General features: G+C 34.0%; 2 protein-coding genes across 4 annotated transcripts in view; one reads left to right on the forward strand and one right to left on the reverse strand.

Annotated features, from left to right (window-relative positions):
• The first annotated feature begins 172 nt into the window (after positions 1-172).
• LOC118271173 (BLOC-2 complex member HPS5 homolog) lies at positions 173-10,483 on the forward strand. 2 transcript variants are annotated; one of them, XR_007705614.1, is made up of 6 exons: positions 173-369; positions 688-798; positions 2,200-2,439; positions 3,648-5,888; positions 6,379-7,915; positions 8,165-10,483. XR_007705614.1 is itself a non-coding variant. In XM_035587125.2 (5 exons), exons 1-5 carry the CDS (start codon positions 274-276, stop codon positions 6,736-6,738), a joined length of 3,048 nt encoding a protein of 1,015 aa, XP_035443018.2. In that variant the 5' UTR covers positions 173-273; the 3' UTR covers positions 6,739-10,483. The 2 variants fall into 2 exon arrangements, 1 of the variants encoding a protein (XP_035443018.2); XM_035587125.2 differs by having other exon boundaries at positions 6,379-10,483.
• A 270-nt stretch (positions 10,484-10,753) lies between these two features.
• The window catches only part of LOC118270970 (transcription factor SOX-6), a 265,254-nt gene continuing 261,147 nt past the window's right edge, over positions 10,754-14,860 (reverse strand). For both annotated transcript variants that reach the window (XM_035586824.2, XM_035586823.2), the window contains 2 exons: positions 13,904-14,198; positions 10,754-13,651 (listed from right to left, as the gene is read on the reverse strand). In XM_035586824.2, coding sequence (XP_035442717.1) covers positions 13,399-13,651; positions 13,904-14,198 — 548 coding nt within the window. In that variant the 3' untranslated portion in view covers positions 10,754-13,398. The remainder of the gene's footprint in view (positions 13,652-13,903; positions 14,199-14,860) is intronic.

A 14,860-nucleotide genomic window follows, 5' to 3' on the forward strand; every position in this document is an offset into this window, starting at 1 on the left:
ACTAAATTAGTTATTCATTATTATCAATAGTTTAAGTAAATGAAATCCTTACTCGGCAACACTAAATTGAAACTGAACTTACTGACGTGGACTAAAAGACAAGTATTCATGATCAGAATAAAAATTAAAAAAGAAACTGATTGAAGGGTGTGACACTGACAACTAATTTTTACAATTTACAATTTGACATTGACACCTGTTTATTCAGCCTCACACAGGAGAAAAGGAGGTGATGAAAACATACAATATAAATTAAAAAATGATCAATTAAACATGTCTTGTTCCGATTTGCCACCATACTTACTACAAGAGCTACCAGATATCACAGAAAGTATCAATTACCCGATAAAAAATGTTCAACGTATAAAGGTTAGTGAGAATATTTTAGTCTCTGGCCTTTGTTCAAAATTATTTGGCTGTATGTCTTATATTATCATTAGAATATTAATTTATAGATTTTTCGATACATTAATTTACTACACTATTATTAATGAGTAGAGGTTCTATACAAAACTTTTATTTTTAAAATGATGTTTTTGGTGTGCCTAATGTATTCTTATGAAATAACGAGGTATGTAACCAGTAAAGCATTAAGTTAAGAAACTTTAGCGGTGGGTGTTTTGCATGTACAGATAGAAATTGTATTAATGAAATCTGGGTTTTTGATATGTTAAATTTTATTTCCAGTACACCTGTTTTGACATTTCAAAGTCTTTGATTGCATTCGGTGCTACCAGTGGAGGCATCTATGTGTTTAACCGGACACCGTGTGAATTTGTACAATTGATACCAAATAAGGTAAAGAAACTTGTCTTATAGTCAAATACTCAAACGTCACTCAATTTTACACACACTCTCAGAAATAGTTCTGTCACTACAAATTCTCGATAAAAGACAGAGATAGAACTATAGTTAAACTAGAACTTAAAATCGAGTTATGTTTCAGTATCCAGCGTTTATCTTTTAATTTTACCCCACACTAGGATTGTTTTCTATATTGTGGGTGCGTTTACAAAGATACAAGTTCACATACACATGACACCCAGACCCGAAACAATTTGTGGACCGCACAAAGAGTTGTTCTGTACGGGGATCAAACCTAATCACTTGCTACACATTGCAGTTGGTTGCCCAGCCGCCATGCTAACTATGCAGTAATTTATTAATTATTCATTATTATACATATTTATACATTTATTTCTTATACTTTTGTTACATTTTTAAATATAAAATTAAAAAGAAAAAAATAAACATTTAAAAATATAAAGCAGTAGCCCACCAGCAACGGGATAAATCCAAGCTACCGGTGGTCAGGGCTCAAGAGAGAGGAATTTCCGGACAATACGCGCCGTGTCCAGAAGTACTGCCTTCTGCATCAGGCTCTTGATCCAACCATCTAACGTTAGCCTACTCAGGTGTTGGTCGAGGCTTTTGGCTATAAGGCCATTGGCAGATACGACTATCGGCACAATGATTGCTGAATCTACATTATTATCTTTATTATGTCATTCTTTTATATTTAAAATATGTTCAGAAAATCCTAGTTATTCAGCATACATTCTTGTGTAAATTGTTAAGCAAAAATGAGTACCTATTCAATAACTTATTGCATCCATAATGTACACATACAAGACATTGCCTAACCCAACTGCCACACAATGAATAGACAGATCACCCAATGGTAACTATTCAGCACAGCCCAATTTTAATACCTACCTAAATGTTTTTGCACACATATTTTAATTATGTATTAAATGCAAGTATTGCGTTATCAAGTATCTTATCATCATCATGCAGTGAAGGTGTAGTCTAATCTAGCAGACACATCACCTGATGGTAAGCTATTGCCGCCGCCCATAGATACTAGAAACACCAGAGGCGTAACAAATGCGTTACCGGCCTTTTAGGGGTTAGGAATTTAAGGGTTGTTGGGGAATCTGGGATTGGGAAGGGGGGAATTGGGCCTCCGGTAACCTCACACAATGCAAGCATTGTTTCACGTCGGTTTTCAGTGAAGCCGTGGCATCACTTCGGTTGAGCCGGCCCATTCATGCCGAAACCTGGCTCTCCCACACTTACAAGTAATGATGGGTGTGACATTTAATAAAAAAATTATAAGCCTCTAAATAAATAAAGATATAAAAAAAAGTTTTGAGTCATGTACCATTTTATTCAAATAAATAAATAATTACATTACAGGATGGAGCTATCACACGCTTGGCAATTTCAAAGGATGAGAAACAAATTGGTTTTGCTAACGGCCGGGGCTTGGCAACGGTTACTGAGTGCAACCAGTCCCTTAGTGGTGGTCACTCTACCGTCGTGTCTAAGGAGCACCAAGGGAATGAGATCACAGCCATGATCTGGAGTACCAGTCATATGCTGTTCATGGGAGATGATGTCGGTAAAATATCAGTGTTGCAGCCGCAAAACTTCATTGTAAGTCCTACTATAATTTTCTTTTCAATTTCTCAATAAATGAGTATTTGATAAGAGTCATATGCAATTCTAGCAATATGACCAACCAGCATTCTGCTGAATGTCCCGCAACAAGTGGAACATAAAAATCTTAGTAAAATAGAGGTCTGATCCTTTTATATGAGATCTGTAAAAACTAAACTATTTACAACTTAAAAAATTTAATGATGTAATAAGAAACATAAACGATAACAGGGAAATAAATAAATGTAGTTTTTACATTGTACATTTATTCTGCTCTGCCTATCAATCGATAAGCATGGCGTTATGTTATATATGAATTAACATGATTTTCTATATCTTGCTATTTTGTCATACTGGCGCAAGTTAGACTACAAACAAACATGGAATGAATCAGAATAATATAGAATTTCAACAGTACTAATAATATATGCATGTCCGATAATAATAGTTATTTGATAGTAGGAAGGACAATATAATGTTTCACGATATTTACAGTGATGTATTAATTTAAATGACAATAGAATTCGTGCAGACGTGAATACAAAGCGATAATATACCAGTTTCCATTTAGTAAATAAACTCTTTAGTTATTTGTCTTTCTTATTATGTATTTTGTACATATGTTTTCAAGGTCGATTTCTCCTTAACATAAAAATTTATTAGCTTAAATGATCGTCAAATTTTATTGTCAGGTAATTTGCTAGTGGCGTGTTTTACCTTTAATTACCTACTTTAAAATGATTGTGAAACTAGTTGGTAACAATTAGATACATGCAACGTCACGCCTTTTATCCCCGAAGAGGTAAGCAGAGGTGCACATTACGGCACGTAATGCCGCTATACAATGTCCACCCACTTTTCACCTTTTACTGGTACTGGGCACAATTCCAGTCTAGATACTTACTACTACGAGACTTAGATACATGCATAACGCCTTTTAATCTCTAAAGGGATAACTTCTTTTATTCTCCGATGGTATAGGCAGAGGCGTTTATATACAATGTAACACTCAATTTTATCAGGTAGATAATTATGTTATGAATCTGAAAATGCTCAATTAATCCTTTGCACTAATTGGGAATTTAACCACCTCTGACTCGACCGACAATGTTAAATTTTAGTCTCATAATAATTTACTTTTATATTTTATTTTAGTTTTGTGATAATTTTGATATAATTTTTACACAATACCTTACTCTTTTCAGGCAAAAACAATGTTTCAGAGCTCGTCTCTGACAATCATGAGTCTCGATTCTCGCATTTGTCAGTTGGACATGAAGTCGAGCATGCTACTAGTGTCTACTCTAACCAGATGCTACGTCTGTGACACTTCTCGAGAACAGTACCGACAAATTGGTCAGAAACTACGCGACGGAGAATACGGCGCCTGTTTCGTAGATAAAAAAACAAATAACGAACAACACGTTACAAAAACCACACAAGATTTTACCGAAGTCAGAAAATATAACATCGTCAATGATGATTCAGGGTTTGCTGTAGGCAAAGACCTTGAAAACACGTTAATTTTCTGCGCTAGACCGTCTTCTAGAGTATGGGAGGCCACGATAGATGGCACTGTTATAAGAACTCACCAATTCAAACAAGTACTAGGGAAGAAAGCTATGAAACTTGTGTCCAATGAATCATATCAAAATGAAAAAGTTAGTTTGGATGCTACTGATAGCGACACTGAGGGACAATCAGTTAACTTTCCTAATATTTTTGCAACAAATGGAGCCATATTTTCGTACAGAAGGAACGCTTTGTACTTCTTAAACATCTATGATGTTGACCACACAATTTGGTTTGATAATTACAAAGATATTGTTGACTGTAAAGCGTACCATGACATGATATATGTGTGGCTATCAAACGGCTCTCTAGTAAACTTGAAATACATGAAAGTGGACAAATTCTTAGTAAAGTGTTATGTAGATGAGAAGTACGTGTTGTGTGCAGAACTGTGTGCCTTGTATAGAAATTATTTATTGGAAAGTAATTTGTCTCAGAAATTGCATATCCTAGTGAGTTTGAGAGATAAATTAGAGAATAAAGAGTTATTGGATAGCATTAAAGAGGTATTAGATAAGTTCGAGGGGCTGAAGTCCAATGATGCTACACAGTTAAAATCAGGGATATACATAGTGGACAATACTTATCACGCTCAGTCGTCGCTATTAGAAGGTGACACAAAATTAAACGATGACTTCAAATTCACCTCGTTGCCTCCTGAAGCAATGCAAACATTAAAAGATCTGAGTTTGAGTGTGTCGGATAAACTAAATAGTAGCAAAAAGATACTGAAAGAAAAATGGGAAGAAATGAAACATCTTAGTGTTGAAAAACATCATGAAGTGAAAGAAGTACCAGTTGTAGAAAAAGAAGAAACCCAAGTCGTAATTAAAACAAAAACAATAGATGCAGATGACAGCATAGAACATACTCCAATTGTATATGATAACGATATCGTCTACAAAGAATCTAGTCAAAAGGCCATAGAAGTAGATAATAACAGTTTAGAAAGGGATAAAGTGAACAAAGCTTTATATCAATATTATAAATTAAGTCTAGTTGGTAAGGAAACAGATCAATCGAATTTAGTTGCTACTATTGAAAATTATGCCTGTGATATTAGTCAGATCTACTCTCTTATGTTACAATTAGAAAGTTATTGTATCCACATTGGAGCTTTCGACGAATCTAAATTTGTACCTAATAATATTTTCCTTAGTTACCTAAATGAATCTGAGAAGAAAAATGAATTGTTGGACACAGTAATCAAAGATGAAGTGTTGTACAAATACTTTGTAGATTCATGTATATCTGTGAATATGAAGAGTCAGAAATTGTCGAATATTGGTTGTGATTGTGGCTTCCCTCTGCCATACTCTAGGACACACCAAACACCAATGTTCTCTGAATTAATTGACGAGTTTATAGAAAAACAGTGGTCAAGTCAGACTAGGAGCCAATGCTATGATGTTTGCAAGCGAATGCCTTATTTGTGGAGGAAGATTCTATATTTGAGGAGGAATGAGGATTTGTTGAATATATTGAGGCTTCTGTTGCAAATGTTGGACGAAACGTTACTGCATTCTTTTTTGCCTCAGTTCACTTTGGATACTTGGGAGCGCACTGTGCAGTTGTATGCTACTTTACATGCCAATATGTGTTTGAACTGTTCGAAGAAGTTTGACCATATCATAGTGAAGGACACTCTTAGTTGGGATGACTTAGGAGCGCTGATGATCAAGTCTGTTGGAGGTAGGAATGCTATCAAAGTGATGGAGAAGTATGCGAGCCTGATTGATGAAGGAGCTATCACTGTGAAGTTCTACCACACTTGTCTAATGGTGACCATGTATGAGAGATACGACGCCACTATCGTTGGACAGTTGACGGATACTCTGTACAGTTGTTACAATTTTGAAGATTCGAGAATTGAGGTAAGGATCTTAATATTTTGTCACCAGCTCTTGTGCTATTTTCCTATTTCCGCTAGTGAATGAGTTTAAAATTTTTGTGTTACGGATTTTATCGCGAAAGAAATCTGTTTGTCGCAATTTGTTTACTATCTTTATACATATATTCATATCGACCAAATTACGTTCTACACATCAAACTGTTCTTATAGATGTCGTTACTATTGCTCAATATTTTCTAATTAATTTGATGAGCTTACTTATTAAAGATTTACTTAAATTAGGTATAGAGTAGGTGGTATAGAGATTAGAGATTATTATTACAACTACCATATAAATGTAGTACCATGTCAATGTAAATTGACTCATTTTAAGTCAATTAAGAAGCAATAAAATTATAAAAGTATGAAGATTTATTTCTTTCACATTATTTACAAGTAAAACAAACAATATTTTTTTTACTGATTTCTTAAATAAGCAATGAAATGTCTAACGTTAATCCAATCGTTTCCAGATCTGCAGACTATTGCGCAGTACATTAAATGGTAAACCTAAGAACACGGCACTACCAATAATTGCTGCTGCGAAGTCAAAACATTGGGGTCTTAGACCTCTCACTGCGAGTATACCAACCGAAGATGATGAAGCTAAAGAAGACTACATATTAGACGCTTCTCTAACCAGTATACTAGACAATTTATCATATATAAACAATAATATAACTGACTGTGTGCTTTGTGGGTTGCCACTGCAAAATACAGTGCTAATCAAAGATGGCGGCCTCTGGGTTTTTAAGTGTGGTCACACCTTCCATGGCGCGTGTTTAGAATTGAATAAAATCAAGCTATGCCCTTCGTGTTCGCCTCTCAAATGAATTTATTATAAATGTGGCCAATTAGCACAATAATAATTTATTTTTTATTTTGTTTTCTGCTTTGTTGCCGTTTTTTATTGTAGATAGTTTGTTTTTAAGTATGTATGTGTATGTTTTAGTTAGTTGTGATTTTTGTGCAACCCATTTGCAATATCTGTCAATGCAATAATTATATCATAATACTATATGTACGTACAAATCGACGCTGATATATCAAAATACTAAATTTTTTCAAGACGGGAATAAAATTCATGTTAAAGAACATAGCGCCTAACTAATCGTGGCGATTGTGGGTACATATATCCCAGACCCGGGACTGTACCGTGCGGGAATCGAACCTGCGACCCGTTGCCGTGGGTTACCTAGCCACTACGTTAACCAAAGCCATGTAGGTGTTTAAAAAAGTAAAAAATAGAGTATTTTGATGTGATCGCAGTACATTTTATGTGATGTGTACGCTTTTCCGCAATCTTATGAATTTATTTTCAAGATATTTTTCTAGTAACACAGTTATTGTAGCGTAAAATATTTAGTTGTTAAAATGAATCAATATTAGTAAATCGACAGATTAAAAAATATCCCTCTTTTAGCAGCTAACACCTTGTTAACAGCTGTATTGAAAAGCCCCAAAGATTATCTTCCGTCTAATATATTATAATAGTAATTGATATTCTTTATTTGAAACACACAATATAAGATCTTATGATTACCATTTCAAAAGTATAGTTTATAGTTCCATAACTACAGCAAACAATGTGAAAACCTCACTTAGATATTTTTATGTATGGCTCCTATTGGTCATAGCGTGATGTTTTATAGCCTATAGCCTTCCTCGATAAATGCACTATTCAACACAAAAAGAATTATTCAAATCGGACCAGTAGTTCCGGAGATTAGCGCGTTCAAACAAACAAACAATCAAACAAACTCTTCAGCTTTATAATATTCGTGTAGATATGCATCACCTTAATTTAACAAAATATTGTCTAGTTATTATGGTCTCTGAGGTATTGGCTGATGACGGACAGATTGACTGACGTCACTGTTTTAGAATCTCCAAAACGTATCACGCATAACTGTTGAATGACTGCACCAAAATAAATTGCTAAATGGCCACTGGAAAAGTCGGGACGTAAACCAGATTAAAGTCAATTAACAGTAAAATTCCCATAAGGCAGTTGTCCCACCAACGGCGAGTGAACGACTAACTATCGGCTATTTTCTCGCTCAAGAAACGTACAATAGATATACTTTCCGTGTAAACAAAAGAGATGCATATACAAATAGTTGATCGCTGACTGTTCACACTGCCGGCGAGTGCTCGCTTCACTTGTTTGTTTTTGTTTTCACTCGTTTTCACTCGTTTCTAGTTCTAGCTCTACTCGTTACTCGTTCATCGTTGCCGGTGGGACAACTGCCTAAGTAGGTAAATTGATTTTTTATTAATTTGAATTTTAGTTGAAATTTTGTACAGTTGAGCATATCACTCTTTTTGTTTTATTGTTGAAATTACTAACTGACATATTAACAGTGTTGTCGCTACCACGTCTGCGGCGTGACTGACGAACGCAAGTGAAAATATCAAGTACAAAAATTAGTCTACCCACATTTTTTGTTAGTGCTCGATCAAGTGTCTCGATTCTATAATTTTGTTGATTTGATTTAATCGTAAAATTGTTATGATATTTTAGTTATTTTCTCGTTGTTTATTCGACTACTTATATAAATAAAATTGTTTAATTTTCTATTCTTTCGTTTTTATTTAGTTATTCAAAAAAGCATTTAAATTGTTAGATTTTATTTAGTTGTTCAGAAAATTGATACATCTTTGTCGGCTTTAGTGGAATTGTTTAATTTAGGTATAATATTAACTATGGTCGAATTCTTAGACTCAGTGGCAGCCCACACATCTCATCGCTAAGATTGTTAAAATAATACAATGTAATCTGAGTGTATTCCTCTAATTTTAAAGTATGCAACTAATTTTCACAGAACATGTATAATGACGAAACTCGATGCGGTGATTGGATTAAACTGTACCCTTAGTACGAGTTTGCTTCGCGTTTAAAGTAATCGAAACGAGAGCGCGTTCGGCGCTCTGATTAGTTGGTTTATTCGAGCCGGCCAATCAGAGCCCCGAACGCGCACTCGTTTATTTATTTTTAATGCGAAGCACTCATACTAATGTCACGCAACCGTGTCAAAAAGCCAATGACATTATGACATTTTGGAAAGTGACCAATCAACACCTTAGGTACTTTTGCTTAAATGCTCATAACCTGTAGTTTTTGGATGTACGTATCGTCTTGACAATAGAAATTAAATTCTAAATTACTCTGAATAAAGTTGATATTTAATAATCTCACTTAAAATTAAGGTGTAAGTACTAAGTAGTAATACCAAAAATATATCTAAGCTTGTGTTCTGCTCTAGCTATGTACTTAATGTTTTTTAGATTCTTTACCGAATAATAAAATGTTACTCTAGAAATGGAACCGTAAATTAACATGAAATTAAAATTTAAATATGGGCTACCGTTTCTATTTTTGTTTACCAGATGGCGTTATTGTGTAAAACGTGTGTGTGAAGTCTGTCCAAAAAAAAATTAGCAAGTATATCATTCGATATAATTTTTGGCAGCTACAGCTGATTGGGCAAACAGAACCTAGTCTTTATTCACCAGGATATGTGAGACACTATGAAAAACACAATGTGTTTCGCGTACTACGGGTAAGACTACAGTGGCGCCATCTGGTGAACAAAAACATAATGGTAACCCATATAGAGTAACACTTTAGTAACGATTTAGTGTCTTCATTGTGCTAAATTCATTATAAAATTCTGTATAATAAAATAGAACACTATAAAGGGGTTTTCGACTGTCTGGTTATACTGGATTTGTGGCCCAGTCTTATATATGAGCCAATTGCCATCAACAGGCTCATATTTTATATGGTACTCATAAACATAATTGGTTTCTCACAACTATCACTTACGTTATCACGTAAACTTCTAGGTTATTCTGTAATTGTCAATTCGAACTTTCAAACTGAGTTCCATCGCATTCTTGCCCGTTATTGGTCGAGATTATTCTCACAACCAATGACACGGCGTATCACGATCGAGTACATTTCCATCTTTCGAATTGAAAGTTACAGAATAGCCTAGTATATCTTTTTTTTTAATCTGTGTGATCATTATAGACAATAGAAATGATTTTAGCAGAATGTAGAATGCTTTGCAATATAGGGTGACTGGTAATTAGTGAAGGATATTTAAACACGTGATTGTACTCATGATTACAAACAACTTTCCCATAGAAACTTTATATACTTACTCGTTAGTTTTATTTTTATTTCAATAACAAAATTTCGCGCGTGCGTGATTTCGCATTATCAGCTGTTAGCAGCGAGGCGCCTGCGTTATCGGAAGACTTTAGTAGGTATTTTGGACATAATGCGTGCGTCCTAATGAAATTTGGTTGTTTGTTATTTTGATAAAAATAATATGAGTACAATTATGAGTTTAAATATCCTTCACTAATATACCAGTCACCCTATTTAATATGTAACTATTGTAATATGAAATGTACATAACTATTATGAAGAATATTTTTATATATTTATGCGAGAAGTGTATTCATATCATATAATAACTGTTTTATTCTGGTACTTGATGTATTTGAATGTATCTATTAAGGATTGTGTAACTATATTCTTAATAAAATACATTATTCAGCTCAATATTTTGATCTTTTATTTGTATTACCTCAGTACTCAGAGTCATTTAATGGTTACATAACAAGGACTGGAGTCCTTAGACTGGATTAATTAATTTATCATGATTAATGGCAATTGCTTTCAGAACAAAATCTTTACTAAGGAATAGTTTAAGTAATCATTAAATGATCCTCGAGTAGTATGGTTGTTGACGTACTACGAAATACGTCTCTAAGGTTTCTTTTATTGACTTCAAAAAAAGAATCATCAGGGTTAAAGTAAATGAAACAAAATAATTATTTTTATTATTTATTTTTTAATATACTTTTGGGTTTTGGCACAATTTTAAACAATGTGTCCTGGTTTACACTAGGTAATAAAACCTAAAATCTACCTACTTACACATTTGAAACATTTTCAATGCAATGCTGAATAAAACTGCATACTAAATGGAAATATCAACAAATCAATGTGAAAATAGTTTAAAATTAAACTATTTACCGTAACAACAGCTTGTTTTTAAGTACGTGTAACATAAGTTGTGATGTTTCGTAGCTACTTCAGTACTTACATAGGTACTTTACAGGTATGGCAAGATAGGTGTAACCAAACAGATAATCTTGTTACATCTGTCACAATAAATTAATTGAAACTCGTTCGAGATCCAAACTCATACAAAGTAGACACCAAAATTAAGTATCGTTCATTAAATAACCACAATTACTAACGTTTACATCAAAATATACGCGTATTTACATGAGTTCAACATAAAAAATAAATAATTTAACGGCACTGTTCTAAAACCTTACACATTTACTATGAATACACACTACCTACTTATAAACATTAAGATTCACATACACAATAACTTTTATTTATTCATACTAACGCTACTTCACGTCAATTACTGGCATACAACTTTTATTAAGAAAATAGAAGAAAAAACAAAACAAGTTCTATATAATTAGAAAAATAAATAACAAAATTAAAAAAAAAACTAATGACAGCTAACGTCATCGAACAATTTTTTTAAAGGAGGTTTATCGAAATAGGTGTCTAATTGTCTATACAAGTTGGTTGACTAAGAGCTATATAAAAATGTAGATAATATTATGCGTTACTATAGCTTATTTACTATTATCTACTTAATAAATTGCACGATTCGATAAAGCGAATATTTGTTTATATTAATAATAGTACCAGGGCGTTACATCACTGAGAATCCATACGACATAAAGATTTTGCTAATAACATGTTTCATAAAAAGTAACCTTAATTTGAAATAGTTTAAACACAATTTTGATTAGGGTAAACTAATTATATAAATTAAGCAACTACACTTAGGTACAGCAGTTCAATACAAAAACCAATAACGGTTCTAATTTTGATTAAATAAGTAGTTACCTTCTTATATTTTTAATTACAGTGATGTAAGCCCAAAATAATCCCACATTCATGTCGGTGGGGTCATAAAATCAATAAAAGGAAATGTCTTTATGTAATAACAAATTGACAATTTCACAATTGACCAATCGATTTTTTCAAAACAAATACTGTCAGGAACGAAAGATTTTTTATCTGTAGTATTGGCGCCAAATTTGACAGTATTATAATCTACAATCATTCCGTGGATAAAATTTTCCTTATTTTCATTTGGATAATTAGGTATGATATATAAATACATTTTTTCATTGGCTATGTCGATTAATTCTTTAACATAGATTCCTTTACGTACGTTCGTGATAAAACAGCTTATAATAGAACGGTCTATTACCAATCTCAACTAGATAAGTCTATGAGTATTTTAATCATAACCATTATGCATAAAAGATCTCACTGAATTTAAATAAAAACAGTTCCCGTGTTCAAAACACTTAAATTTTCAAGCAATCCGCTTCAAATTTTTGGTTTGATACATTATAATTGCTTAATTTGTAAAGCTACGATACAAAGAAGTTCCCACTAAGTTTATACATGGCCACGCGATAGTCAAGATTCAAAGTACATTACAGCTAACGTTAACAACTAATCTCTGAACCTTATACTAAAACCTTTAGCCGAACATTCCATTAAAACTTAAACGTAATCTATCTACAAAAGGGAATTTTACCTATTTACAGAGAATCAGCTCCAACCACGTGAGTGCGTCGGTTCCTGCTACATCTACATACTTCAATACATCGATTCAAATGATTTAGGTACTTATCTGTGTACTTAAGTATATACATTATCTTCTTCTAATTAGCTGTGTTGGTTTTAATACAAGTTTTGGCACACTTTCTTTAATAAAAGGGATTACTTATTTGTGCCAAAAATCTACGATTCTAGTCCAAACATTGATATAGGTCGTACCTAAAAAGGGCGCTATTTACATAACAGGAGAACCAATACACCCGCATAATGCTTACGAATTAAGAATTATTTGAGACATTTTACTACAATACGTAATATTACATACCAATTTTTAATACAAATCGTAACTGATCGCTAGTATTGTTTACATTATTATGACACATTTAAACCATTATCAAAGCAGTAGTACATTTTGTTTTATAGTTTTTCACTGAAAAAATCACTGTGCAAGCACACAACAAGTATACGGGCGAAAAGTGTCCAAAGTTAGAAATTTCTTAATTCACTAATGGAATAATCTCATTATTAATAATCAGTATTTTGTAAACGAGAGATCCAATTTGAGACACTGGCAAAAACTCACAGAATATAATAGCTACCGTCTATGCGTTCCCCCTCATTATGTACAGTCACGGTTTGAGGGGTAGGGGTTTAGGGCAACACTTGAGATTCATGCTCCAAGTCTTTGTGTGAACGTTATCCAAAATGTTCTAGTGTTCCAGAACTGTCCGCGTTTTTACCAGGGGTGGTGAGAGGGAGGTAAGGACAGGGGCGCGGCGTGCGGGTATGGCCAGCCGCGCGCCGTACCTCAATCATCCTCCCTGGGCGATAGTGGTGGAGAGAACCCAGGGTTCATGTAGTTGCCTCCGTTGGGGGGTGGCGAGGAATTGGAAGGTCCGGGGGAGGCTAGTGCAGGGGGCAGGAAACCCAGCTCGCTTCCTCCATCACGACACCATAGCTGCCTCATCTCCTGCCGGCGACTGCGCATCAAATTCTTGTACTCGGATATCCTCATCTTCTTGCCGTCGACTATGCATGTCCTTTTTGGTCTCGGTCGGTACCTTGAAATTAAATAAAAGGAAGATTAGATCACAAGAAGAGTGGATAGGTAACATTACCAGAAAAACGTAACCTTAAGAATAGAATCTATATAATTTTTCAACAAATTAGACTCCACAGAGCAGTGGCTGGGACATTTCGTTGTTTCCCGACCCTGGCTGCATGAATGCTTGCTTAGTAAGTTACATTATACCCCTTAATGTAGAACAGTATGTATATCACTACAAGTATTTAATTGTTTATTTATCACTCACCTATAGTCAGGGTGCTTCTCCATATGCAGTTTGGACAATCTCGACTGCTCTTCGTAATAGGGTTGCTTCTCAGCGTTAGACATCGCCTTCCACCTAGCGCCCAGTATCTTGGATATGTTAGAGTTGTGCATGTCAGGACATGCTTTGAGGATCTTCCTACGTTCATCCTTAGCCCACACCATGAACGCGTTCATTGGTCGTTTGATGTGGGGCTTGCCCGTTTCGTCTCTGCGCGGTTGGCGAACCAATTTCGCTTTTTCTGCATCCTCTGAAGGTGATTGGCTCCACGATGAGGCTGGAATTAGAAAAAAAAAATAAGAATTTGTAAGTACAATATGAAACAGTTTAAGTACTAGGTATGCAATGATTAATAAATAATCAGACAGAGTACAAAATGTTACGTCTCGCTCTTAAAGTTGCCGAAACATAAATGTGTCTTTAGAGGTAAACTTCACATAAACAACGACACTGCACTTTGATCCAAATCTATTGAGACATAAAAAAGACGTTGATATTTTATTAGATAACCTTAATATATTATGTATAACAAAAATTTATAAGGAATAAAATATGTCTATGTAAATTAATCTGGCTAAGAAATATGACCTGACTTTGCATGCTATAAAACTCATACACGCGAGCTTTATACTACTAAAATTATGGAAATATAACATTGTATAAATAAGATATTATGACCATTCAGTTTGTCACAGTAGAATACAATCGGAAGCCGGTCTTAGGTGAACTATAAATTATAGAGAACGATGGATGTCGGCCGTAAAACAATCGTTAAAGTGAGATTGTGTTGTGTGTGACTATTTCAAACGCTTCCATTTATACTTAACGATTTTAATTCTATTTAGCGTTTTATTTTTAAATTAAGTAACTAAGTACGTCACGTCAATTTTTATATGCTCTTGTATAATAGCTAGGTACAGGAATATTAACGCGGAAGTT

The sequence above is a fragment of the Spodoptera frugiperda genome, chromosome 9, assembly GCF_023101765.2.
Source record: "Spodoptera frugiperda isolate SF20-4 chromosome 9, AGI-APGP_CSIRO_Sfru_2.0, whole genome shotgun sequence".
Classification (NCBI taxonomy): domain Eukaryota; kingdom Metazoa; phylum Arthropoda; class Insecta; order Lepidoptera; family Noctuidae; genus Spodoptera; species Spodoptera frugiperda.

Bases quoted from the DNA above. Each gene is read 5' to 3' on its own strand.
- LOC118271173 (XM_035587125.2), top strand. From the start codon at position 274: ATGTCTTGTTCCGATTTGCCACCATACTTACTACAAGAGCTACCAGAT. The intron at 370-687 runs GTTAGTGAGAAT...TTTTATTTCCAG, and splicing joins AAAATGTTCAACGTATAAAG to TACACCTGTTTTGACATTTC. The intron at 2,440-3,647 runs GTAAGTCCTACT...TACTCTTTTCAG, and splicing joins TGCAGCCGCAAAACTTCATT to GCAAAAACAATGTTTCAGAG.